Source organism: Choristoneura fumiferana, chromosome 16, assembly GCF_025370935.1.
Source record: "Choristoneura fumiferana chromosome 16, NRCan_CFum_1, whole genome shotgun sequence".
NCBI lineage: Eukaryota > Metazoa > Arthropoda > Insecta > Lepidoptera > Tortricidae > Choristoneura > Choristoneura fumiferana.
The window spans coordinates 1,541,063-1,566,058 of NC_133487.1; the positions used below are offsets into that span (position 1 = coordinate 1,541,063).

The 24,996-nt window shown below is 40.6% G+C and overlaps 2 protein-coding genes across 2 annotated transcripts in view; both read right to left on the minus strand.

The window, feature by feature from the left end:
• Nucleotides 1-10,736: 10,736 nt before the first annotated feature.
• Nucleotides 10,737-24,996, minus strand: part of LOC141436433 (uncharacterized) — a 290,983-nt gene continuing 276,723 nt past the window's right edge. Inside the window, exons 12-14 of the mRNA XM_074099420.1 lie at nucleotides 13,904-16,644; nucleotides 13,164-13,310; nucleotides 10,737-12,859 (exon numbers count right to left, since the gene is read on the minus strand). Of these exons, the coding sequence (XP_073955521.1) occupies nucleotides 12,605-12,859; nucleotides 13,164-13,310; nucleotides 13,904-16,644 (3,143 nt within the window). The 3' untranslated portion in view covers nucleotides 10,737-12,604. The remainder of the gene's footprint in view (nucleotides 12,860-13,163; nucleotides 13,311-13,903; nucleotides 16,645-24,996) is intronic.
• Nucleotides 20,023-22,873, minus strand: LOC141436495 (FERM and PDZ domain-containing protein 4-like). The gene is made up of 4 exons (XM_074099502.1): nucleotides 22,785-22,873; nucleotides 21,497-21,638; nucleotides 20,963-21,103; nucleotides 20,023-20,061 (listed from the first exon to the last, which is right to left on the minus strand). Exons 1-4 carry the CDS (start codon nucleotides 22,871-22,873, stop codon nucleotides 20,023-20,025), a joined length of 411 nt encoding a protein of 136 aa, XP_073955603.1.

The following is a 24,996-nucleotide window of genomic DNA, read 5'->3' on the forward strand; positions in this document are numbered from 1 at the left end:
TCAAGCAATGCTATAGTCAATATACCACAAACGGGACTTATCACGCTATTATTGCACAAGTTATATTTACCTCGACGTTTCGGCAACGTTACAGTTGCCGTGGTCACGAGTAGACTGAATGCAATAATAGCGTGATAAGTCCCGTTTGTGGTATATTGACTATGAGTGAGAATCACGAAAGTTTAAAAAGCAATGCTATGTCAAAATATGACTATGTGTCGGATACAAATACGGCAGGCTGTCGAAATTCTCTTTGGTATATTATAAATGCGGAAGATTGTATGTATGAAAATCTGATGGTGAAAGAATCAACCAACGAGATGGAAGGATGACCTGGTTAAAGCCGCAGGCTCACGGTGGATGCGGCCGCTTCCAACCGTAGCAACTGGAGGTCTATCAGGGAGGCTTATGTATGTAAACTTTTTACTGTACAAAACTTTTGAACAAATGTAACAAAAGAAAAGAAACAAAACACAATTGACAATATTTGAGATACTTTTACCAAGGCGGACTTATCCCTTTATTAAGGGATCTCTACCAGTCAACCTTTGAGTGGATGAAAGGACTATTTGAGTGGACTATTTGTTTTCATGTAATTTTTCGGTTTATTTCATTGTAATTGTGTAAATTTGATTGTATTTTCGTGTCTTTTCACTGATTGTGAGTTGTGAATAAATGTCTTCTTTCTTTCTTTCCTTATGATGATAAAGGCCGACTCGCTCTTTGCCGGTTTTTTCCTTAGGTAAATTAAAAGTAGCGTTTATAATGTTAACTGTCATATTCGTCGTTTTTTTATTTCACTTCGACAGCAAAGGTCAACGGAGCAGCGCCTGTAACAATTAACGGAGAGAGTTTTTATAAATGCCATCATGAACTTTAAATTAATTGTATTAGGGCCTGTGTCACCACCTGTCGACTAACTTTAAGTGTCAGATAAAAGTAATGCCGTCTTTGTTTATATTTCGGACAAAACAAACAGAGACGGCATCACTGATATCCGTCACTTAAAGTACAAGAAGATGAATTCAGGTATGTTAAATATATATGTTACATCGCAAAAGGAGGAATACATCTCATAATAAGAAAGTCTTACCCACAACATGAAAATATGAAGGTATAGATATTATACACAAAAGTTCCTACCTTTTGCGATAAATATTTTGCAATACCTGAAGTTGATTATGGCAAATATGCGTTTCGGGGCAATGAATGTCTGTGTTTTGAGGCAGTTTTGCCTTTCGAAAACCTTTGTCCTCCCTTTTTTCCGAACAAATCGGGACAATGCAAAACTGTGGCATGCTAGATATTTTTATGGTACGGTTTTAAGGTCTTAAATATGATTTAAATGTAAATTTTGTTTCACGCCCGTAATAACAAACTGACCACTATATTTCAGGCAGGACCTTTGTCTACAGCGACGCCAACCCGTTGAGCGCGAAAACTGTAGCCCTCATTGCCATATTTCAAATAAATATGAATGAAAAAGTGTATTATGGGGAACGAGAGCGAGTATTTGGACAGAGTGATGCTCGATGCAGCTTGCACTTGCACTTGCAACATTATTTTTAATTCATATTAATTCAAAACACGGCAACTGTCAAAGGCGAAGAAGGCGAAGCCAGACGAGCGTAATTTTTTGAGCTGTGTGCCGCGTAATTTCAGAGGGCCTGCTACGAGATTCGAAAATCGAAGTTCGACACCATCATTTGGAGTTTCGAATTTCGTAGTAGCCCTGCAGCTTAGTGCTTCTAGTTTCTTAAGGGTGGAGCCAGGCGAGCGTAATTTTTGAGCTGTGAGTCGCGTATTTTCTGGCGCGTAAATTTCGTTTCATACAATGTGTACAACTCATTTGCCTGGTGACGTTTAGGCAGATCATGAAATTCCTAGGCATACCTACTCGTGACCACGGCCACTGTAATGTTGCCGGAACGTCGAGGTAAATATTACTCGTGTGTGTTAGCGTGATAAGTCCTGTGTGTGGTATTTTGACTATTAGTGAAAATCACGAAAGTTTAAGACATTATATCATGAAACGCCGCCATATCGGTTCTGGCACTTCGCCGGCCTCTGCCGCGGCACTCTCGCTTTGCTCGCTCGGCTCGTTTGTGGTCACAATTCAAACTAACTCGCTTCGCTCGTCTTACCATGTCGTAACTAAATTTTTATTTTTTTCGGCATATCACGATGTGTCCGGTATAAAGCTAGGAATATCGACGAATGCGTTGCTCTAATCGATCTGCCGTATTGTTTCACAGGCGCATCGTGATATGCCTGGCCAACTTTTAGACAAATCACGAAATGGCGCCAGTTCACGATATGCCTAGGATTTTCGTGATCTGGCGGATATTACGATCGGCCGCCGACATGTAGATTGATTTCTGTAACCTATCTGTTTTGTGCATAAATGCTTAGTCTAGCTCTACAGTGCAAAAAAATCCTAGCTCAACAAATCGATTACTATTTATAAGTCCCAGGTACCTAACATGTAATATCATCACGTTGCCATTGAATGGCCTATAAATTTAAACGACAAGCAGCCGAGCGCATAAACAAAACAACGAGACTTGTGGTAGTTAATGCGAACTTAAAAACTCTGTTCGATTAATGCTCGCCTTGGTAAACATTGGGGGCACAGTGTGTTGAAGTTGGTGTACTTAATTATTAAGTACTAGCTGGTGCCCCCGTTGATGATTTTTTTTAATTTTCTAAGTCTTCTTTTATAAGAACCTTCTCCTGACAATAGCCAACACAACAGAAAAGAATTAGCGAAATCGCTCCAGCCGTTCACGCGTGTTGCCGTGACCAAGGGAAATAGGGATTCATTTTTATGCAATATTGTTTAATGATATTCACGTTATTGAAGAGAATTTTCTGAAAATACTGCTAAATCAATTCCTTTTCAATAATTAAATGAAAACTAGGTGTTAGGTACAGTCAAGTGCAAAAATAAGTATATATTCGAACAACTCAAAAATATGTTACTACGGCCTTATTACTTACAGCGAAATTAGAGTCTGTGGTACTACTACCTACGGCCTTATTACGTCGAAATAAGAGTCTGTGGTACTTTTTGTTGAAACTTTGAATAAGTTCATATTTTTACTCTTGACTGTACATTAAACTGTCCTAAACTTAGCCTCATAAGCCCCCACAGTCCTTAATTTAGAACATAAGTCAAAGCAAATGTCAACTTTTACTGATTGATATTACCTAAGTTTCAAATTGTAATAATTTAGCAGGTGGTAGGACCTTGTGCAAGGTCCGCCCGGATTGCTACCACCATCTTGCTCGCTAATCCTGCCGTGAAGCAGCAGTGCTTGCATTGTTGTGTTTCGGCGTGGAGAGTAAGACAGCCGGTGAAATTACTGGCACGTGAGGTATCCCATCTTAGGCCTCTAGGTTGGCAACGCGTTTGCAATACCCCTGGTGTTGCAGATGTTTATGGGCGGTGGTGACCTCTTACCATCAGGAGACCCACTTGCTCGTTTGCCTTCCAGTCGTATAAAAAAAAAAAAAAAATTTGACATGGCTTTACGAGGTTGAAATATTTACGTACATAAAATTAACAACCTAAAAATAAAACAAATTAGGTAGGTACCTACTTAAAGTAAGCCCCTTTAGGCAAGGTTCCAAAGATACTGGCAGCATTTCTTCTTTGAATAGCAAGCTAATTCTTTGCCCGAGGAAGCTGCCACTCTTCGATCCCCTGTGACGTCGATTAACCTTTTTGAAAAGTGTTATGATGATTATTGATGGTTTAATTCCTGCCGAGTTGTGGCCAATCATGACGTGACGGCTCAGTGAAAATCGTCGGTAATGCCCAATAGATGACATCCAGCTGTCACCTCCATTGCTAGTGACATAAAATTAAAAATGTCAACTATTAGTAAAGTGCCGAGCACTCCACACGTTTACGTTCCAAAGCTTGGAAAATTGACGAAGAACATTTTTAAGAAGAAATAACGCATCTTAAGACAACTTAAAACGATTCAGTGGTTAAAACGCCACGTTTAAGTAAATGTAATTAGTAATTCAATACGATCCATCTAACCTAAGCCAGTCTAACGCAGGAATGTAAGTTCATCTGTCTGTGTGTGCTGTGCAAGCTTCTATTTGTGGACATCTTTTTGCTTTGAGGCCTCCGTAGCGATCGCAATTGAAACTAGTTGGCTAGGGGTCTGTAGGCAATCTAGGCATTACGTGTTGGAAGTTAAATCAATAGAGAACAACTTTTGGCCTTGCTATACAGATCCGATAACTCAATAGATAAGTAGGCTAGATTCCCTAATAATTATTATGTAGGTTATTAGTCCATCAGCGTATTTTTTCTTTTGTCAATGAGAGCTACCGTTTTCACGCTCACCAGTTGGCGCCACTGTAGACAAAGATCCTGCCTGGAGTATAAGGATAGTGGTTAGTTTGTTATTATGGGCGTGAAAGTAAAATTTACATTTAAATCATATTTAATACCTTATAACCGTCTTCATGTTGGGGGTACCGTATTACAGGGGAGTTGACAAATTTCGATATCTTGGATGCACCATAACCGAAACTAATACCAGAGAGGAGGAGATAAACATCCGCATCCAAAACACCCTGCGATGCAGTGCAGCCCTCCACAAGGTGTTGGTGTCCAGGCTTCTTAGCAGGAATACAAAGTTATAGATCTATAAAACTGTCGTAAGACCCTGTCCTTATGTATGGCTGTGGGGCCTGGACACTAACACAAGAAGAGGAATATCAACTCCTTGTTGCGGAAAGGAAGGTCTTGCGGAAGATCCATAAAAACATAGAGATCCACGAGCTGGTGGCTGAACTCAACATCATCGGCGTAACAAAATCATACAGACTTCGCTGGTTCGGCCACCTACTACGAATGGGAGAGGATCGGGCTGCCAAGAGAGCGAACGTGGGACGACCGACTGGTCGCCGCCCGGTTGGGCTACCCCGGTACCGCTGGGAGGACAGTGTCCAGGTGGATCTGCGACGTCTCCAAGTCGACGACTGGCAAGAGGCTGCGAACGATCGGAACAGATGGCATGCTCTCGTTTCGGAAGCCAAGACCCTCTTTGGGTCCCTGAGCCAAATTAGTTAGTTAGTTATATATTTTTTAATAATCGGTTCAGCGGTGTACGTAGGTAAGTGTGCAAAACATCACAGTAAAAACTATAACCTCACCACCACATATTATCACGGAAAACTTTAACTGTATATATACGTAACTTACTTGTTTTCTCTACTATACCTACTGTGAACTAAAAATACTACCTTAGATATTAAGTTTCTCATGTAAGTGACAAATTGTTTTCAATGAGAAATAAAAATTCTATAAACCGAAACCGAACCTCTTTCTTGCCTTATAAGTCAAATGTTAGCGTCAAAAATTGCAACTTAAGAGTTCCTTAAGAGAACTTAAGGTAACGGCGCCTATTACCGTGGTACTTAAGGAAGTTTTCAAATGAGTCCCAAAAATTAAGGGTATCAAAGCTCCTTAACAAACGAGAATATTTTTTTTATTTAAGAGCGTTTATTGAACTTTCAGTGTCTTAACTTTTTGGGCTCGTTTTAGTTATTAGTATTTGATAAAATAATTATTGAAATCAAAATACCCAAATCTTCTATTACCGTGGTAATGGACAGGCTGTGATTCCATTACCGCGAATTGAGCTTCTATTACCGAGGGTATAAAAAAAAACGGCAATTTTCTACCATCGGTAAAAGGAACGCGACACATGTTTTGGAACTTAATACCGAGGGATTAAAAAAAGGTAATGGCTTTGGTTCTGTATAATATATTGTACACCAAATATTTTTTGAGAAAATTTAAATAAAAAACTAATGTATGATTCGAATAGTGTATCCAGCCCATTGTATTTTATTATGCTTATGCCACCAGTTATAGTTTGATGTATGCATGCTGAGTAAAAGTCACAACTTTATCAAAATAATCTGCACTTACGGTACCCTAAATGTGAATTATTTTAACAGAAAAAATAAAATGTCACTCGGTAATAGGGACTTCTTTAAGAACCTATTACCGACCCAAAGACAATTGAATGGGTCGGTAATAGATGCCCAAACATTCTATTACCGAGGGTTATGCGATCATACCATCGTTAATTGGCTTAATTTGGAGTATTGTAAAATCTAATTCCGACCTATAAAAACTATAGGATAGAGTTGTGTTTGCATTACAAATCAAATATACTTATTACATCCTTGGCATATAACCAAAATTACATAACTGGTAAGTAAATATAAAAATTTCATCGCAATATTTAAACAACTTGGCAAAATAACGGTTTCTATAGAAACTACAAATTCAGTATTGAAGTTTTTGCTAAAAATTAAGAGTTTGTTAATACTTTTCATACCACGGAAATAGTTTTTTAAAAGCGTGAATGGATTAAGATTGGAATAACTGTTACAAATTATATAAACGATAATTTATACCAAAAATAAAGCTTGAAGATCCAAAACTACCACTTTAACTATTACCGTGATATACCACGGTATTACAATCAACAGTTAAAATTGCCATAAATATTTTGTAAAACACTAAATAAGATTCGAGTCTGCTTGTATGTGGTGTCGCGCGTTAGTATGGCAAATCCTCTTCCGTCGGTGCCATTTCGGTAAATCACGAATTGCGAGATCTTTGATTCATTCACATACACTAGCGCTAATAAATCAGTGAGTCGACTAAATAAGCTTTTATCTTGTAAAATATATTTTTTAAGAAATCTATCGGTTTGATTATAAAATGCGTATTTTAAATTGCCGCGGTGATGGCCGTCTATTTCGATACCCCCGGTAATAGGCGCCGTTACCTTAATACAAAGCCGACTTATCCCTGAACCCTGAATTCAGGGATAAGTCGGCTTTGTATTTTTTTTAGTTTGTAACCTGTCTGCATTACCTTTTTGTATAATAAAGACTTTTTTGTCCTACTGCTTACTACTGCGAGTCATCATCATCATCAGCCGGAAGACGCCCACTGCTGGACAACTCCCCCTTAGAACGACACAATGAACGACAACTCGCCACTTGCATCCACCGGTTTCCCGCTACTCTCACGATGTCGTCAGTCCACCAGGCCTGCCAACACTTCGTCTTCCGGTTCGTGGTCGCCACTCGAGGACACTTCTCCCCGAACGGTTATCTGTTCTTCGAGCGATGTGGCCTGCCCATTGCCACTTCAATTTGCATATTTTTCCAGCTATGCCAGTGACTTTAGTTTCTTCGACGAACTACTCTACTGCGAGTACTTGACAGTTAACTAACATTTATTTAAATAACACTTACCTACGAAGCTATGTAAAAGTTGCGAAGTTGCTATCCTCGAAATATTACTTAGGATTATCTAACTAGATTTTTCAAGGCTTTAAACTGACGGAACCCCGTCGTGTTCTGGTACGACGTACGAGGGTGCGAATGTTTTTGCCGTACAACCGGTTGTAAGGGATCGCATCGTGTGACCGGGGCCGTTGGCTTATGACAAGCATCTAGCCAGTTATCAGTCGCGATGCCTATCATTACACTAGATGTTAGACTGTAAGGTCTTTATTTAGGCTCTGAAGGGGTGCATAAGTAGCGTAGTAGAAATAAGCACCCTGAGATATGTATGCATAGGAAAAATTCGTGTCTAGATTCTTGTCCAGCGGTGATGTAGGGGTTATAGCACGCAGCACGGATTGCTGAGGACCTGGGTTCGATTCCCAGCGCTGGTCTCTTTTTGTGGTTTTTCTGTGCATCCATGTCTCAGTTTGTATTTTCGATCTGAAGGGTAACTTTGGCCATGAGGATTAACTCGCTCCAGGTCTTATTTAAGTTGAAATTATATCATCGGCGTCTCGCACGTAAACAGCAGTTAAATTGCAATTCTAAGGGGCTGTTTCACCATCCATTGATTAGTGTTAACTGACGGTTAAGTGTGATGCCGTCTCTATTTGTTTTGTTCGAATAGACGGAGACGGCATCACATTTAACCGTCAATTAACACTAATCAATGGATGGTGAAACAGCCCCTAAATTGAAATTCCCATGAGAATATAAAAAATAAATATTTTATATTTTATTAAAGTTGCATATAAAACATCCGCGCCAAATTTCATGTCTCAAATCCTAGCAGGCTTCCTCACAATCATTTTTATTCAAGAGCTTATCGTAAATTGATTGTAATTTCGCACGTAAAATCGGTACAGCCCACCTCCTCTGTGCAAGCCCAAGTTCGATCTTACATCCTCTGCGCGAGAAGCCAATGGTCAAACCACTACTTTCCATTGTCACTTATATTTCATGTAGAAGTACAATACAGTAGAATACAATAACTCTTTATTGCACACCAACACAGTATAGTCCTCCTCATCGGCTTCGATGACGGCGACCCCACAAAACTATCCTCTATGAATTAAGACGCCTATTGTGCGCTCTAATATGGCTGGCTAGGCCGAATTTACTTTTATCTACATGCATATCATAACTTCCCTATTATATGTTCAGAAACGACTATCAAATGGCCTTTATTAAGAAGCCTGGTATCTGGGGTGCATCTTAATGTTCACATTAAAGTACAGTGCATCTTAATGTTTACATTAAAGTATCGGTAATACTTTTTTTAACAATGCATATCTGTACATATTGTAGAAAACTTATGACATGCATGTAGATAATAATTATTATTCAAAGTCAAAGTCAAGTCAAATTCAAAGTCAAAGTCAAAATCAAAGACAAAATCAAAGTCCAGGCCATATCTGAACATATTATAGAAAACTTATGATATGCATGTAGATAAAGTTATGTATGCGGCTATACATAATTAGGCATTAAAACACTCGTGTGATCTTATTATGAAACTCGCCTTCGGCTCGTTTCATAAAACCACACTCGTACTTTAATGCCTCTCATTATGCACCAGCCACATAAATAACTGGGCAGCGTTCGGGAAACTTCGTGATGTCTTCTCGTCCAATATTCCGCAGTGCCTGAAGACTAGAGTCTTCGACCAGTGTGTGTTGCCAGTGATGACTTATGGCGCTGAGACGTGGTCCTTGACTGTTGGCCTCTTAGAGAGGCTCAAAGTCACGCAACGAGCTATGGAGAGAGCTATGCTTGGAGTTTCTTTGCGCGATAGAATCCGGAATACGGAAATTCGTCGAAGAACTAAAGTCACTGACATAGCTGGAAAAATATGCAAATTGAAGTGGCAATGGGCAGGCCACATCGCTCGAAGAACAGATAAAGGGGGAGAAAAGTCCTCGAGTCCACGAACCGGAAGACGAAGCGTTGGCAGGCCTCCCACCAGGTGGACTGACGACATCGTGAGAGTAGCGGGATGCGGTATGCAAGTGGCGAGTTGTCATTGTGGCGTTCTAAGGGGGAGGCCTTTGTCCAGCAGTGGACGTCTTCGGGCTGATGATGATGATGATGATGACATAAATAACTATTAAATACTCTCCTACACGCGTGACAGTACAGTTGCCCAGCTGAGTTGTATGTATACGTGTAGGAGGACTTGGGTCTTTCTTTAAGTAATTGGCGTTTTACGTCTAACGCCGTAAGACGCCCCTCCTCAAATAATTCGACAGTACCTACAGAAAACACAGGTATATACATAGAGTAAGTGCGCCTTCTTGCGTATGTTTGTTACTTTTCACCTGACAACAACTAGACAAATTCGGATGAAAGGTTTGTGCACTCGAGGAAACCGAATCACGAACCAGGGTTTAATATTTTCATGGATTTATGGAATGTATGAGCAAACGCAAAAATGAGCAAAAATTATTATTATCGTTATTATTTGTATGTTTTTTTTTCTTTAATTGTATAATATAGTTTTTAAGTATTTTATTTGTAATTATATTATTATAAAAATATGACTTTCTGCCAAGTTTCTTGCGGCGCATTCTTCTTGGCAATGATGGTCTTTCCGAAAGCGCTGGTAGTTTAAAAAATGACGTGTAAAAGTGCCCATTGCGGCCTGTTTACTGAATAAATCATTTGAATTTTGAATTTTGAATTTGAACGACATTTGCAGTGAAATGTCGCCTTGGTATGCGATTGTTTCTTCGACTGTACATAGATAAGTTGAGTAGATCTCTAGAGAGGCACTGACTAGTCGACAAAGCCGATTATTGGGCCACATTTGCAGTCGGCGAATAGTCGGCGACTAATCCGTAAAACATAGGTACGGAAATTATTGGAGAACCAAAAAACAAACAGCCAATATTTACGTCAAGTTATAAGTATATTTTAAGTATTTTACTTTATTACAACAAATCATCATCATATAGAAACAAGAAAAAAAAAACCGCTCCAGAAACCGATGATTTTTTAAATGAAAACAAACGGATTATGACTAGCATATATACTGAAACTAATATTTCCAATTACACTGCGAACTTTGCCGAAATCAATGATCGGCAATGCTTACTAGTCGGCCATCTTAGCGCTGATTAGTCGGCTAGTCTAGCGTGAATCCTTGTGTACTTTAGAAAGAACAAGTCTACTGTAATAACGACTGCCGAATGTACTTTATTAAGCACAATTTCTTAATTGAATAAAGAATTTTAAATACATTGATTGGTAGTTGCTTTGTTTTTGACGCCATCTGGGAACATACAAAATTACGAGAATTCGCATTTCAAAATCTCGAACCTATAAAATTGGAATCAAACTTTTGTTATGTAGTTGTATAATTTATTTTGTAAGTATTCAGAGTAAATAAAAGAAATATAATTGGATTTATCATTTATTACATCAAATGCATTGCATTGTATTATAAACAATAAATAAATTGGTTTCATTTTATACTGTGATACATATTACCTTGTCTACATTTCATGTATGTACTTCTGTCTGTCTATAGTTACATAGGTGTATACGTAATTTTTGCAGGTTTTATTTAAAAAGACACACTTGCAACAAAAACAATGATGTAATAGTTTTTGAATGATAAGTCCTCCAATCAAAACATTTTAATATCCTGGCAATTAATACACAAATTAATGGAAAATCATTAAAAAATGATGGTGTAGTAGAACAAATAGAAATATCTAAGAAGTTAAAAACTGTTGTACACATTTTTCCATTAAAAGACTTGATAATGAGTAACTGATTGCACTATTTTTAATTCAATTTAATCTGATGTTGTCTCCCATGTACATCCGTATTTATCACAAATATGAATATTCTCTTTATTTTTATGGTAAAAGAGATATAAAATGTATGTCTGTGATAAAAACTGTTGTAGGTAACATATAAGAAAAGTATCTAAAATTATGAAAATAATAATTTGTCATTAGTATTAGTTTTACCTAATTAAAAACAGTTACCTACCAAGTTGTCTTTAAATACATCGGTTATTATGAGAAGAAATCTATATTTTTTTGTATAACTATATAATATTCTTTGTTTGGTTTGTCCTTTAATTGAAAGTAAAATCTAGCAAACAAATTTCAGCAAAATAAAGTTTCCAGTAAATAAAATATATCATAATTAATAAAAACAGGTGATAAAGGTCTTTGGTTACCGCGAAGTTAGGAAATCAAAAAAATTGTACTTACAGGCATATGTAAATATTGCTTACGATTGCATTAAATAAACCGCTTTATATGGTTCAAATCACTGGTGCCTTGTCATGCATTCTCCACTTTTCAATCAGTCATGTAAAGAAATAAATTTTAAACAAACATTACAAAAACGTACATTTTAAAATAGCACCAATACTTAAATATCAGCACATCGCGCAGTGCCTTATCATCCTGGCAACACTCAACTGTTTTATTTTTAATCCGGCAACACCATAGCTTTTTATGTGAAAAGCGCGGGAAGCGCGCGGCATCTGTCAGAAAACAATGCTAATTTACGCTAAGAGCATTTTTAGAAAAGTTTACATTTTTTACCCTAACCCTGAAATTTGAACGTCAATTTGTTGATAGTACAGAAATGCATTCAAAAATCCATTCAATATTGTTTTAAAAACGATACAAGATATGGTTAGTTTAGACATTCACGAGATATGAATATGATAATACAGTAGTTTTGCACCCTAAATCCGATCACACTTCCTTATTTATAGAAATATACAGCACTTTCATGTAAATAGATATGTATAAGTAAACTTAGTACTTTAACATGGTAACACTGCCTACGGAAACATAGAGCGATAGAAAAGGGTATAGGTATACCTTAATAGGTACAGTGAATATTTTAGCGGTTTGGGTATTTTATTATGATTTGATATTTTCACTGTACCTTATTTCCTTATTAAGAAATATTATAACCCTACTTAAATTGAATTACACGAACAAATTATATTATCAACAAATATAAACATTAACGCATGTTAAAATTTACAAAACTATAACTTAAAATAACACAAAGTGTCACTAATTACAATTATGCCAACGTACCTAATTTTATTTGGTCTCTTTTTAGTAATGGTTATTAACAGAACGCTTAACTAACGAATGGAAAATATTTTTACATTGGAACCTGGATAACAAATTAAATCTACGGTTACGAGCCACATTTAATGACAAAACTGTCTATGGTCGCGACCACAAGCAATGGCGAATAGATTTTCTTTTTTCTTTTTTTGAACTCAGGGAGAGAATACCCGTAAGCTTCTGAGTAAAGTGGCCAGTACGTTTGCAAGGCACTCCGCTCTAAGTGCCAATTGCCCCTCTAAGGTGGAATTGTTTTCTTGACCTATGTTTTGCGTTTTCTTTGCGTTATGATCTCTTATGATCTGCGCCATTTCAGCTCCCGCTAGTTCTTTGAACGCTGCTGTGACGTCATGCACACGAAGCACCAGATTTCGGGTCTGAAGAGGTGCTGACGTGTGTCTGCCTAGAGCCTGAAAAAAAAAGCTAACGTTGAAGGAGGAATAAACAAGGATTTAGGCTGCATTACCACCAGAGATGTGCGAGGAATATGTTTGTCATGAACCAATAGAAATGATTCATTTACCTATCCTCGCTCAGCGCAGCTCTAGTGGAAACAGCTCAGCGGAGTGTTGATAGGTAAATGAATCATTTCTATTGGTTCATGACAAACATATCCCTCGCAACGCTTCCTCGCACATATCTGATGAACCGTAGGCTTAATGAGATCATATAAAAAGATTTGAATCTGTCGAATTTTTGTGATATGACGAGTACCTGTGCTAAGTCAGCCAGCCGCCGCAGTGGAGTGAGGCAGTCAGCCAGCGCCGGCCCCACTGCGCCGGCGCTGCCCAGCGCGCCCACCAACGTCCGAGATGTGCCCACCAGCGTCACCGCACACGCTGTCAACTCGCTGCGGGCTCGCTGCAAGACAACATTGAAAATTAGCTTTGATTGATACAAGCGGTACTTTGCCGAGGTCCATGGCAATAATGTACCATCTTTTACTTTGTGTAAGGTAACGGAGTACCAAAGTAAATATTTTTAATTAATTATGGACCTCCGCAAGCAAAGTCACTTCTGCATCATCCGATTATACCCTTCTACTAAGTTGTCTACGAAGTATAAATACGTAGTTGATTCTGATTCCGCGTGCTAACTCAGGTGAATGGCAAGTTAGATAGAAGGCAACATGACACCGTAAAAAATGCTCTTACATACAGTTAAATTCTCATAATGATTTTTCTTGACAGGCTTTGCGTGGAAAGTTAACGTGTTGGTCACTTAGGCACTTCGCGCACTAGACGGTTATGACCACGACTAGCGCCGCAACGACCACATCAACAAAAGAAGCGGCCAGTTGGCTTGGCCGTTGCAGCCAAGTGCGAGGCGTTCATATAATTTCTTTAGTTCAGGCCACTGATCTTGGTCGTGGCAGTCTAGTGCATAAGATGCCTAGCAAATTACAATTAGAAGGACATAAAACATTATTTCGGATATAGATTCATTATGATTACCTGGAACTTGTGCTCATCGATGTCCTCCCCTCCACCGTGTGCGTGTTGGTGTGCGCATCTTTGAGCTGCCGCGTGGAGTCGCGTCAGAAGCCCCGCGGCCGCCGCCTCCGCCGCCACCAGCAGCGCTTCCGTACCCACAACGCCATTTCCAAGCTCCGGGAATACCAATGGAGGCGACGGAGGCGTGGGAATATCGTCCACCACATCATCTTTAAAACGTACATGGTTTTGGACTTTAGGAGTCGGACTGGCACTGCCTCGACGGAACTTCCGATCTGTCGGAGGACTGAAGACTTTCTCGTTCCCCGCAGCCCCGTTCAACAAGTCAGGGCGATTACTGAACCGCCTATTCATCTGAGGTGAACATAGTGACAACACTGTGGACATTTCGTTGTTTTTTAGAACTGTATTCTTTGTTTCTGAACTTGAACGCACGTGTCGACTTTGAAGCGTCATTGAGCTGTACTTGGGCGTTGAACGCAAGTTTTGACTCTCCTCGTCCGTCAATCGGCTTTCGTTCTCGAGATTTCTATAGGAGTTCAGGTTACGTTGGAAGTGTGGTGATCCTATGCTTGCGAGACGTTGCTCGGGCTGCCTTATAGCGGATTGGTTGAATTTTTGGGATGTTTTCATTCGCAGCACTTCGATGCTCGGCACGGGAGGCAACGGCGGTTTTTTTGGAGGCAAAAGCAAAGGTGGAGGTGGCGATAATACTCTAGGCTCTAATCGTGGTGGTAGTTGTGGTGGATTTTGTAACTGTTCGTTAATCTCGCATACTACTTTATAGTTTAGCTTCCTATTATTTAGAGTGCTGAAGTGATTGTTAGGTATCTCGACAGCTGTAAGCTCGTTGTTGGGGCACGTGAAAGAATTTGATCGCGGCCGTGGAGCTGGAGGAGGAGCGGTTTTTGGTGGTCTTTCTGGGGGCTTCACGTTTTCAACGTTTTTTCTTCTCGGTGGTGGCCTAATTTCACAGACATCTGGCATTGAATCTGACTTTTCTACTTGACTTTCCACTTTGTCCGCTTCATCGCTGTCATCGCTCTTGTTTTTGTCTTTACTACAACACGAGAACATACCTTTCCTTTCAACCGTGGGGTATTCTATGACATGAGCGTTACCATTAGCTGGTTTTTCAGTAACGCTTTTTCTTTTCGCTTTAGGCGAATCTGATTTAGTTTGACCATGAGTTTTACTTTTCTCTTTCAATAGTAGACTGTTTCTAGCATCACTTAAAGATTTAGAAGTAAACATGTTTCTTATTTCACTAACACTTAATGTACCTTTCACTACTTCACCATTCGGTTTTATGTCTTTATTATTCTGTTGTTTTTTTGCTTCCAATATTTGACTATGATTGGCGTAGCTAACTTGTTCCCTGTCTAGAGTAGATGAGTTGGAACTGGGAGGTGGTGGAATGATATAAGACATAATTTCTTCAGGGGTAAGCTCGATTGCAGGCGTCACTCTAACTGTTGGCGGTGGTACAGTTATATTAGCTATGAATTCTTCTATATCGCCTTGTTTGGCCTGTTCATTAAGGTTCTCTAGGGAGTTTTTTTTCTCATCCGCAAAGGAAGGTGGTACGACAGGTAATATTTGAGGCACTTGCGTCGCACAGTCTAACTCGTCAGGGGTCTGCGGAGGCGGTATCAAAGTTAAGTCTATAAGCTCTGCGTCATTATCCACAATAGGTTCTTCACAGAAGTAAGGGAAGTCAGCTTTCGCTTCTTCTTTACTACTCTTCTCTCTAAGTTGCTCTAAGTATTTCTTTAAATTAGGCTCCCTATTATCTAGTGTAGCGTCAGGACTGTGCAAACCAAAACTAGTTCTTATTGCCTTATTTGTTGATTTAGTATGTTGTCTACGTATAGGGCTATTTGTCGGTGTATACAAAGAATCGTTATCACTTTCAGAATGAGAGAGATCATTGTTTAAAGCTAGCAGTGCGTCGGTCAAGCCGCAGTTATTAAGTATTGCGCTGAGACCTTGCGATTGTCTCGTCGTAAGGTTACTGCTGTTATTGTCTTTCGCTGTCTCAGGTATACTCAATCCACAGAGCCCTTGGTTAATTGTCTCTGTTAAAAGTAATAAAGAATCGCTATGTTTTAAAATACCAGGAGCATCGTCCACCAACGACATTCTACTATTATTCGACTCTGTATCACTCTCTAAATGATCTACACTACTCTCTTTACCAACTAACTCGTCCCTCAATACTCCATTACTAAACGCATCTCCATTATAAACATCACAATTTTCAGTCAAATATTGCTCGGAATTTTCAACTAATTTTTGCATTTCGGCGACTCTTCTTAGCACTGCTTCGTTTTTAGCCTCCACCAGTCGTGGGTTGTTACTCGCATTCTCTAAGAGTTCCATGGATAGAACGCTTTGAAGGTCAAAACCCATACCGTCATCTAAGTAACAGGCATCGTTTGGATCAAAAAGTCTGAAGTCATCATTTCTTTTGCATTTCTCGAAATGTACATCATGGCCTAGTAATCCATGTTTGGAATCATAGCCTATGAGTGGGCTAGAGTTGTTACTATGGTTTTTGTTGTTTAAACTAGAATTCATGTTTGTATCCAGACTGGATTTGGTTTGGTCTGGTGTGGAATGGTAGGGCGGAGGCATGGTGAATATAGCGAAATGCTTTTTCGAAAGGACGTTAGGGTCGTTGTAGTGTAAGTAACTCCACTTCACCGGAACCACGTTGTGTTGTGATAGATAAGGCGGTGCTGAAATGGGAAAAGTAAGAATTAGATGTTTTATTTATAATATTTTAAGTTTATTGTATTATGTTAGTTTTCACAGCCAAGATAAATGCAATTAATATTTTTCTTGGCAATGTTGGTCTTTCCGAAAGGGCTAGTTCTATAAAAGTGATATTATGTAAAAGACACTTTTGTGGCCTACTTGTAGAATAAACGTTTTGATTTTTATTTTACAACGATTGTGTAAGTAATAACAATAATCAACTCTCCAGTTTACGTCCCAATTCATTAGATTATTTCGTTGATCAGGACAGAAAGTACATGTTTTCCAACTTACCTATGTCTTCTGTAATTGGTTCCCTTTCCAATTCCACGTTGAGTTCTTGACCCGTAGCCAGACGATAGTATCTGGGAAATAAAAGCAATGTAAGATTACCTGTATGTTAGGTATTATCTACATCGGAAACTGTTGTTAACAATAACACGTAACTAAGACGTACATACAAATGGATTTTGTGTATTATTGCACATTTATCGATATGATTGTCGTCTCGCTCGTCTATCAGTAGCGCCACCACGCGACCGTGCGCCAGCAACACCACTCTCAACCCTCACCATTGGCATACAGCGGGCCAATTCCAGGATAAGCAGCTGCTACTTTGCACAAAAAGCCGTGGTGGCCTAGTGGTTTGACCTATCGCCTCTCAAGCAGAGGGTCGTGGGTAGGTTGCCAACTTTATTAGAGGAAATAGAGTATATCTATTTCAAAGGAGGTAAATAAAGAGTACGGCCTTTTTTTGCAAGATTAATGAGTTTGCATAATATTACATGACTGCACTATAAGTATAAACATTGTGTAAAAAGAGTAATTAGCTATTTGTGTTATAGATTATAGAGTACGCCTATATGATATAGAGTACAAACTCTGTTTAGAGTACGGTTGGCAACCCTAGTCGTGGGTTCAAACCCCGGCTCGCACCTCTTTTTTTCGAAATTCATGTGCGGAGTTGCATTTGAAATTTACCACGAGCTTTGCAGTGAAGGAAAACATCGTGAGGAAACCTGCGCAAACCTGCGAAGCCATTCAATGGTGCGTGTGAAGTTCCCAATCCGCACTGGGCCCGCGTGGGAACTATGGCCCAAGCCCTCTTGTTCTGAGAGGAGGCCTGTGCCCAGCAGTGGGACGTATATAGGCTGGGATGATGATGATGACTTTGCACCTGCAGCAGCGCGCCAGTCCACCGCAGCAGGGTAGGTAGCACTAGCGCTGGCTACCCTCAATACATGCCCCAGCCTCCACCACCAACCTCCCGCAGTCCTTGAACGCCGCTATGTCAGTGCTGTTAAGCTTTGGTGTCCTAGGACAAGCGGTACCGTCATTCTAGCGACCGTAACAAGCGGTGAATGACGTCACTAGAACGTTGTCTAAAACAAAATGGCGCGGTTTCCTAGAGAACGGTGTCAATTACTGCTCTCTAGGAAGACGAGGAGGAACGGTATTAATTTCGCCCGCTATAAAATATGATGGCACCTGATCCTAAGAAATCAATAGTAGATTATTGTCGTGGCCTTTGCAATTGCAAAGCAATTTTGTGGCAACTGCTGGCTGGGTATGAGTATGAGTACGAAGCCAGCAATTGCTATTCCAGCCGAGACTAATATAAAGCTGAATAATTCTGAAATAGAATAAACTTTTTCTCAAAATATATTCATCATCATCATTCCAGCCTATATACGTCCCACTGCAGGGCAGAGGCCTCCTCTCAGAACAAGAGGGCTTGGGCCATAGTTCCCACGCGGGCCCAGTGCGTATTGGGAACTTCACACGCACCATTGAATTGCTTCGCAGGTTTGTGCAGGTTTCCTCGCGATGTTTTCCTTCACCGTAAAGCTCGTGGTAAATTTCAAATGTAATTCCGCACATGAATTTCGAAAAACTCAGAGGTGCGAGCCGGGGTTTGAACCCACGACCCTCTGCTTGAGAGGCGATAGGTCAAACCACTAGGCCACCACGGCTACATTATATTACATTTAATCTATTCTAATATTTTTCTTATGCTTTCCCGCCTTTTTTAATTAAAATAAATTGCAGGTGTATTTTTCCACCGAAAACACCACAAGCTGTTTCAGACCCAATAAAAAAAGTCCGGAGTTCCAACAAAATATCTGATACCGGCCATTAGACTTGTCTGTATACGACTTGTGCCAACATTTCCATGGCCTTTTTAACTTAAAAAAAAATTGTGACTGATTGCAGGCGCGCTAATTCATTATTGTCGAGCTAGCGCGCCTGCAATCTTTTTAACTTTTTAATTTTTCGCTGACCATAAACTATGCAACTTTTGCAGGTGGTAGGACCTTGTGCAAGGTCCGCCCGGATTGCTACCACCATCTTGCTCGCTAATCCTGCCGTGAAGCAGCAGTGCTTGCACTGTTGTGTTTCGGCGTGGAGAGTAAGACAGCCGGTGAAATTACTGGCACTTGAGGTATCCATCTTAGGCCTCTAGGGTTGGCAACGCATCTGCAATCCCCTGGTGTGCGAGTGTCTATGGGCAGTGGTGATCTCTTACCATCAGGAGACCCACTTGCTGGTTTGCCATCCAGTCGAATAAAAAAAAAAAAAATGCACTTCACCTTCTGATATGTAAAGAATAATGTCAACTTTTACGGACATTTTCGAGAATAGTAGATATTGTCGTGGCCTGGAAGTAGGCAATTGCTGGCTGAGTATGAGTATTAAACGGACGAGCTTGCGAGTCCGTTTAACTAATACAAGCCAGCAATTGCTATTCCAGCCGGAGACTAATATAAGCTTTTCTCAAAAATGGTGAATAATTCTGAATAGAATAAACTTTTTCTCAAAATATATTGTAAAATTTAATTTTATTCCAATAATTTTCTTATGCTTTCCCGCCTTTTTTTCATTAAAAAATAAACTGCAGGTGTATTTTCCACGAAAACACCACAAGCTATTTCAGACCCAATAGAAAAAGTCCGTTGTTCCAACAAAATATCTGATACCGGCCATTAGACTGGCTGTATGTATACGACTTGTGCCAATATTGCCATGGCCTTTTTAACTTTAAAAAAAAATGCCTGATTGCAGGCGCGCTAATTCATTATTGTCGAGCTAGCGCGCCTGCAATCGTTTTAACTTTTAATTTTTTCGCTGACCATAAACTATGCACTTCACCTTCTGATATGTAAAGAATAATGTCAACTTTACGGTCATTTTGAGAAAAGCTTTATACTCCGCTCAACCCGCTCCTTCCACCAGCCTTACCCAGCGATGACGAGCGGCATCTCAGCAGCGTCTCGCTCGTCCATCAGTTAGCGCCACCACGCGGTCGCGCGTCAGGAACACGGCCACGTCAGCGCTGCCAGCCGACTCGCGCTTCACCCTCACACTTCTACTTCTTCTAGAGAAGCTATTGATTGAGGCTGAAAATGTTTAAAAAATAGAATAAAGAAGAGCTGGTTATACGGAATATTGCGATCTGTTGTCTCGTCGCTCTCGAGTTGAGATTAGATTAAGTCTCTAAAAAAAATGTGAACCAATTTTAATGAAACATGTTAAAAGCCATCGCGAGAAAATTCGCTTTTACATAAAAAAAAAACGGCATCTTAATCGGTGCATGCGTTTTGAGAGCTCGATGTCACAGACAGACGTTAGTAATAATGAATCCAGGCGTTTGAGTTATTCTAATTATAGATTACTTTTGAGTTATTCTAACTTTAAAAACTGGGTTTTCTTCGCTCTACAATCTCACAATTGTGTTGCGAGGAATGTGTTTGTCATGAACCAATTGTTCCCGCCACCGGGACGACTAACCATTTATCTCTGAATATCATTCGCTCACTCATTGAATCGCAGCGCGGCGCCAGCGCCGCGAACTTAGTCAGTAATCGAAGCTGCGCGAGAGGTCATATCATTCGCTCCGCTCTGCGCTCGCTTAGCTCGATATATGCTACCTACGGCCGTACTAGAACTTGTGAAAGTGTGACAGTGCAGTGTCAATCCAGCTCAGTCCTCAGAGAAAGGACTACCACCAGTTCATCTCGTTTCGCGGCGTTACGCTGCGAAAGCCAGTTCACCACACGTAAGTCCTTTCCCATTCTCCTAATTTCTCACTCATCGTCGAATGTAAGCCCCCAGCGATTACACCAATAGAATCGCTTCATTACATGTCCTCGCACCGCACAGCTCTAGTTGAACAGTTGAACGGAGCGAGGATAGGTAAATTAAGCGTTTCTATTGGTCCATGAGAAACATTCCTCGCAAGTCGCAACACATCCTCGAACATCTCTAGTTGAAACTCAGCCTTATAGAAATACCGCTTACCACTGAGTTGGCGCGCGAGACGATCTGGCTGAGTCCGAAGCGCGGCGACACCAGCAGCACGCGCTCCGGCCGGCTGCTGCCGAAGCCCTTCGCTCCGTAGCTCGGCAAGCCCGCCACTATGTCTAGGTAATGCAACTTCGCCTGGAATATCAAAAAGAACTGTGATCATCAAGTCATCATCATCATCTCAGCCTATATAACGTTCCACTGCTGGGCACAGGCCTCCTCTCAAAATGATAGGGATTGGGCCGTAGTCCCCACGCGCCCAGTGCGGATTGGAAAAAACATCACAATAAACATTGAAAAGCAGCTTATCCAAATTAAATTAAATATCCTTTTAATTACCTTTTTTAAAGCAGTGCATGATATTTATAGACAAGACAGGTTCTTTAAATTTGGTTGGTGGATGTCCTGCGCTGCGCTTGCCGATCCACTATCTCTATTCTAGAACTTTTCCGCCCGTTCTATATGGCTTGCCCACTGCCACTTCAACGAACTTAAAGAAACTAAAGATATATGTTGTGAGTCCTGTACCTGTAGCTGTGTGAGCTGCCGCTGACTGCCTGTCATTTGCGAGTTGAGTTTGAGAAAGTGTGCGATGAGCCGTCGGATTTCTTTGCGCTTCATGCTTTCAAGCAAGCCGCTGGGCACAAAACGCTCGAGGCCGAATTCTCTCCTGAAATAAACGCCATAACACTATTAGGTACGACACAAGCAACGTTTGATAGATCGCATCTTGGTCTGTTATTGTTCACTTTTTTTAATGACTGTATCTTTTGATTGCGTTAACTTAAAAGTTTGATTTTTACTGCTTTAAAAGGTAGTAGACTTGAGTATTTGATAGTTTGATACCTCCACTCCACACGTTCCCGAGAAAAATGGTTTTGACTGACAACAGAAATGATCCTATAAGGGTTCCGTTTTCCTTTTGAGGTCATCATCATCATCACCCGGAAGACGTCCACAGCTGAATAAAGGCCACCCCCTTAGTACACCACAATGAACGACAATTCGCCACCCACATCCACCGTTTACATGCGACTCTCACGATGTCGTCAGCCCATGTGGGAGGCCTACCAACGCTTCGTGTTCTGTTCTTGGTCGAGCACTTTATCCCCACGTTAACCGTTCTTCGAGCAATGTTCTTTAGGTACAGTGCTTATATTGAGACTGCAGACGGTTTCCACCCTGCGGAGTCGCTTAAGGGAACTGCTGATAGTTAGTTCCTTTTGAAATAGATGTTGTGTTCCTGGTTTTTTTGTGTTGCGTGTAGGTATGTTTATTTACATGAAGTTTCATCACCCAGCCTATATACGTACTGCTGGCACAGGCCTCTTCTCAGAACAAGAGGCTGGGCCATAGTTCCACGCGGGCCCAGTGCGGATTGGGAACTTCGCACGCACCATTGAATCGCTTCGCCGGTGTGTGCAGGTTCCTCACGATGTTTTCCTCACCGCAAAGCTCGTGGTAAATTTCAAATGTAAATTCGCACATGAATTTCGAAAACTCAGAGGTGCGACCCGGGGACAATGAAGTTATAGAGGTAGTCTATTGATAAATTGATATGTATTAGTATATAGTATGTGTAGGTATTTGCATTTATTCTTCTGATGTTAGGTTGATTTAAATTTTTTGATCCTTTATCTTTCCATTGTAGTGTCTACTTTTGTTTCTGTTGTCCTTTCAATCGTTCAAAGCTTACACTGGAAAAGATTCCTTTAAGGGATAAGTTCGCCTTTGTACATTCTTTCTCTTGTTAATTGGTAATTTTCATATGTTTTATGTACAATAAAGAGTTACAACAACAACAACAACAACTTACTCCACAGCCTTAACGGTCAGCTTGCGGGCGACACGTTGTCGCCAGCGCGTGCTGGTGCATGTGCAGCGCAGCCAACCGCAGCGCGACATCAGGCTGCAGCTCGGGCGCGAACCGCTCTTGAGCCACGTCGTTGCAGCATTGCATGTAGAGGTAGTCTAGTGCCGCCAGGTCCTCTGGGCGAGCTCGGCCGCTGACGTAGGCATGAATACTATTCGGAATAGGCAGCGCATTTTTGGGAGCAGGGCGGGCTGCGATCTATATGATGATGAAATGGTTAAACAGAATTGCTGTGGTGATCCTCTCAAACTGACTGACTGATGGTCCAGACTAGTGAAAAGTAAAAGTTTTCAGATTAAACAGCGTTAGTCCGATGTGAATGCAGAAAACCCGATTGATGGGTTGAAATAACGCTAGAATGAGCGTGTAATGTAACCAAGTCTAAGGCACAGCATAAAAAAAGCCGACTGCCTAGATTTTTTTATAAAAACTAACGTAAACAAAAAAACCGCCAAATGCGTGTTGGACTCTGCACGAAGGGCTCCGTAGTACCTATCTATACAACATTCATTAGACATTAGCAAAAAACGGAAAAAAACACGTTTGCTGTATGGAAGCCCCCCTTAAATAATACTTTATTCTTTTTGATAGGATTTGTTGTTATAGCGCCATAGTTATAACATAATCTGTGATTTTCAACTGTCTAACTATGACAGTTCATGAGATACAGCCTGGTGACAGACGGACGGACGGACGGAGAGCGAAGTCTTAGTAAATAGGTTTTCGTTTTTACCCTTTTGGTGCGAACCCGAAAAAACAAGTCTAGTGCTATAAACTCTGTTATAGTAACTTAAAGTTCAACAATCAGGACCCATTCAAAACGGTGACCAGCTCAAAATTTCTTAGTAACGGATTACTTACTCTTGCCAACGATTCCTTAGGATCTAGTAGCGTCAGCTTGTTCCTTCTGACGCTCTTGACATGTTCAACAACAAGACTGAAGTGTTCCTCAGCTATGATGCAGAGCTTGTCTTTGAGGCTGGTTCACGACATTCACGACGGTTGTCGTCGTGTCGTATTTGAAGGACTTGGTGGCCGTTCTCCAGAAAAACCTTGAGGACGTTCGCCATTGGTGGAAGGCAGAGGTCGCCGAGAGAGAATGCTGAAGGCTGAAAGGAAAAGATTACTTGTTAATAAATAAATCATCAATTATCATCATTCTCATCTTTTTAGCCCTTAGAAGGCTTGAGTGAGCCATATTCCTACGCAGGCACAGTGCATATTGAGAAACTTCAACACACATAATTAATTTTTTTCAGATTTGTGCACGGTTAAGCTCACAATGTTTCCTTCACCGTAGAGCTCTTGTAAATTACAAATTTAGCACATTTTCTTAAACTCAGATTTTGAGCCCAGATTTATTTATTTATTCTGAGAAACCCATCCGCTCATACATATACTAACTTTGCGTTTTGCGTTTGACGCATGCACGCACGTACGGCAGCTATCACGTGATTGAAAATACGAACTGAAATATAGATGCACAGAAAAACCAGAAAAATAAGACCCGCACTGGGAATCAAACCCAGGTCTCGTATTACGCGTACCGCGTGCTAATACATACACCACTGCTGGTCATCATCACTGGTGGTCACTGGTGGTGACCAGCAGTGGTGTAGCGGTATAGCACGCGGTACGGAATACCGAGGACCTGGGTTCGATTCCCAGTGCTGGTCTTATTTTTCTGGATTTGTGCATCTATATTCAGTTAGTATTTTCAATTAGGTTTTACGGATGACCGTAAAAGTAAAAATTTGGAATTGAATAAAAAATACAAATTCCAAAAAAACAATCTTAGTTATCACTGTGCTCAGAAATACTCACAGGTACAAAGAGCTCCGTTAAGCTGCACGAATTATAGTGAATCTGATCTGAGTGCCGCTGACAGCACAGCGCCGCCGTGCGATGACGTGCTCAAAATACTCACGACGAATCTATGAGTGGTGTCGCGCCAGCCCACGTGCTTCCAGCTACACGTAAGTATAGCCCGGCACGTTTGATTTCTAAATTTCTATGCATGTTAAAGTCAATCACCCAGGCACCGCTAAGTCTCCCGCACTATTTTTATTGTACTTCTGTGCAATAACAGTCACTGCTACAGTACCGCGGACTGTAACAGCACTGCAGCCCAGTCATATACCAGTAGCGTCACGTG

What these genes read in the sequence shown, in the direction of transcription:
- LOC141436495 (XM_074099502.1), bottom strand. Translation starts at nt 22,873, where the DNA reads ATGTCGCGCTGCGGTTGGCTGCGCTGCACATGCACCAGCACGCGCTGG. An exon ending in CTGACCGTTAAGGCTGTGGA is followed by an intron (nt 21,639 to 22,784) that starts GTAAGTTGTTGT and finishes CGTTTATTTCAG; the next exon opens with GAGAGAATTCGGCCTCGAGC. An exon ending in TCTCGCGCGCCAACTCAGTG is followed by an intron (nt 20,062 to 20,962) that starts GTAAGCGGTATT and finishes AAACATTTTCAG; the next exon opens with CCTCAATCAATAGCTTCTCT.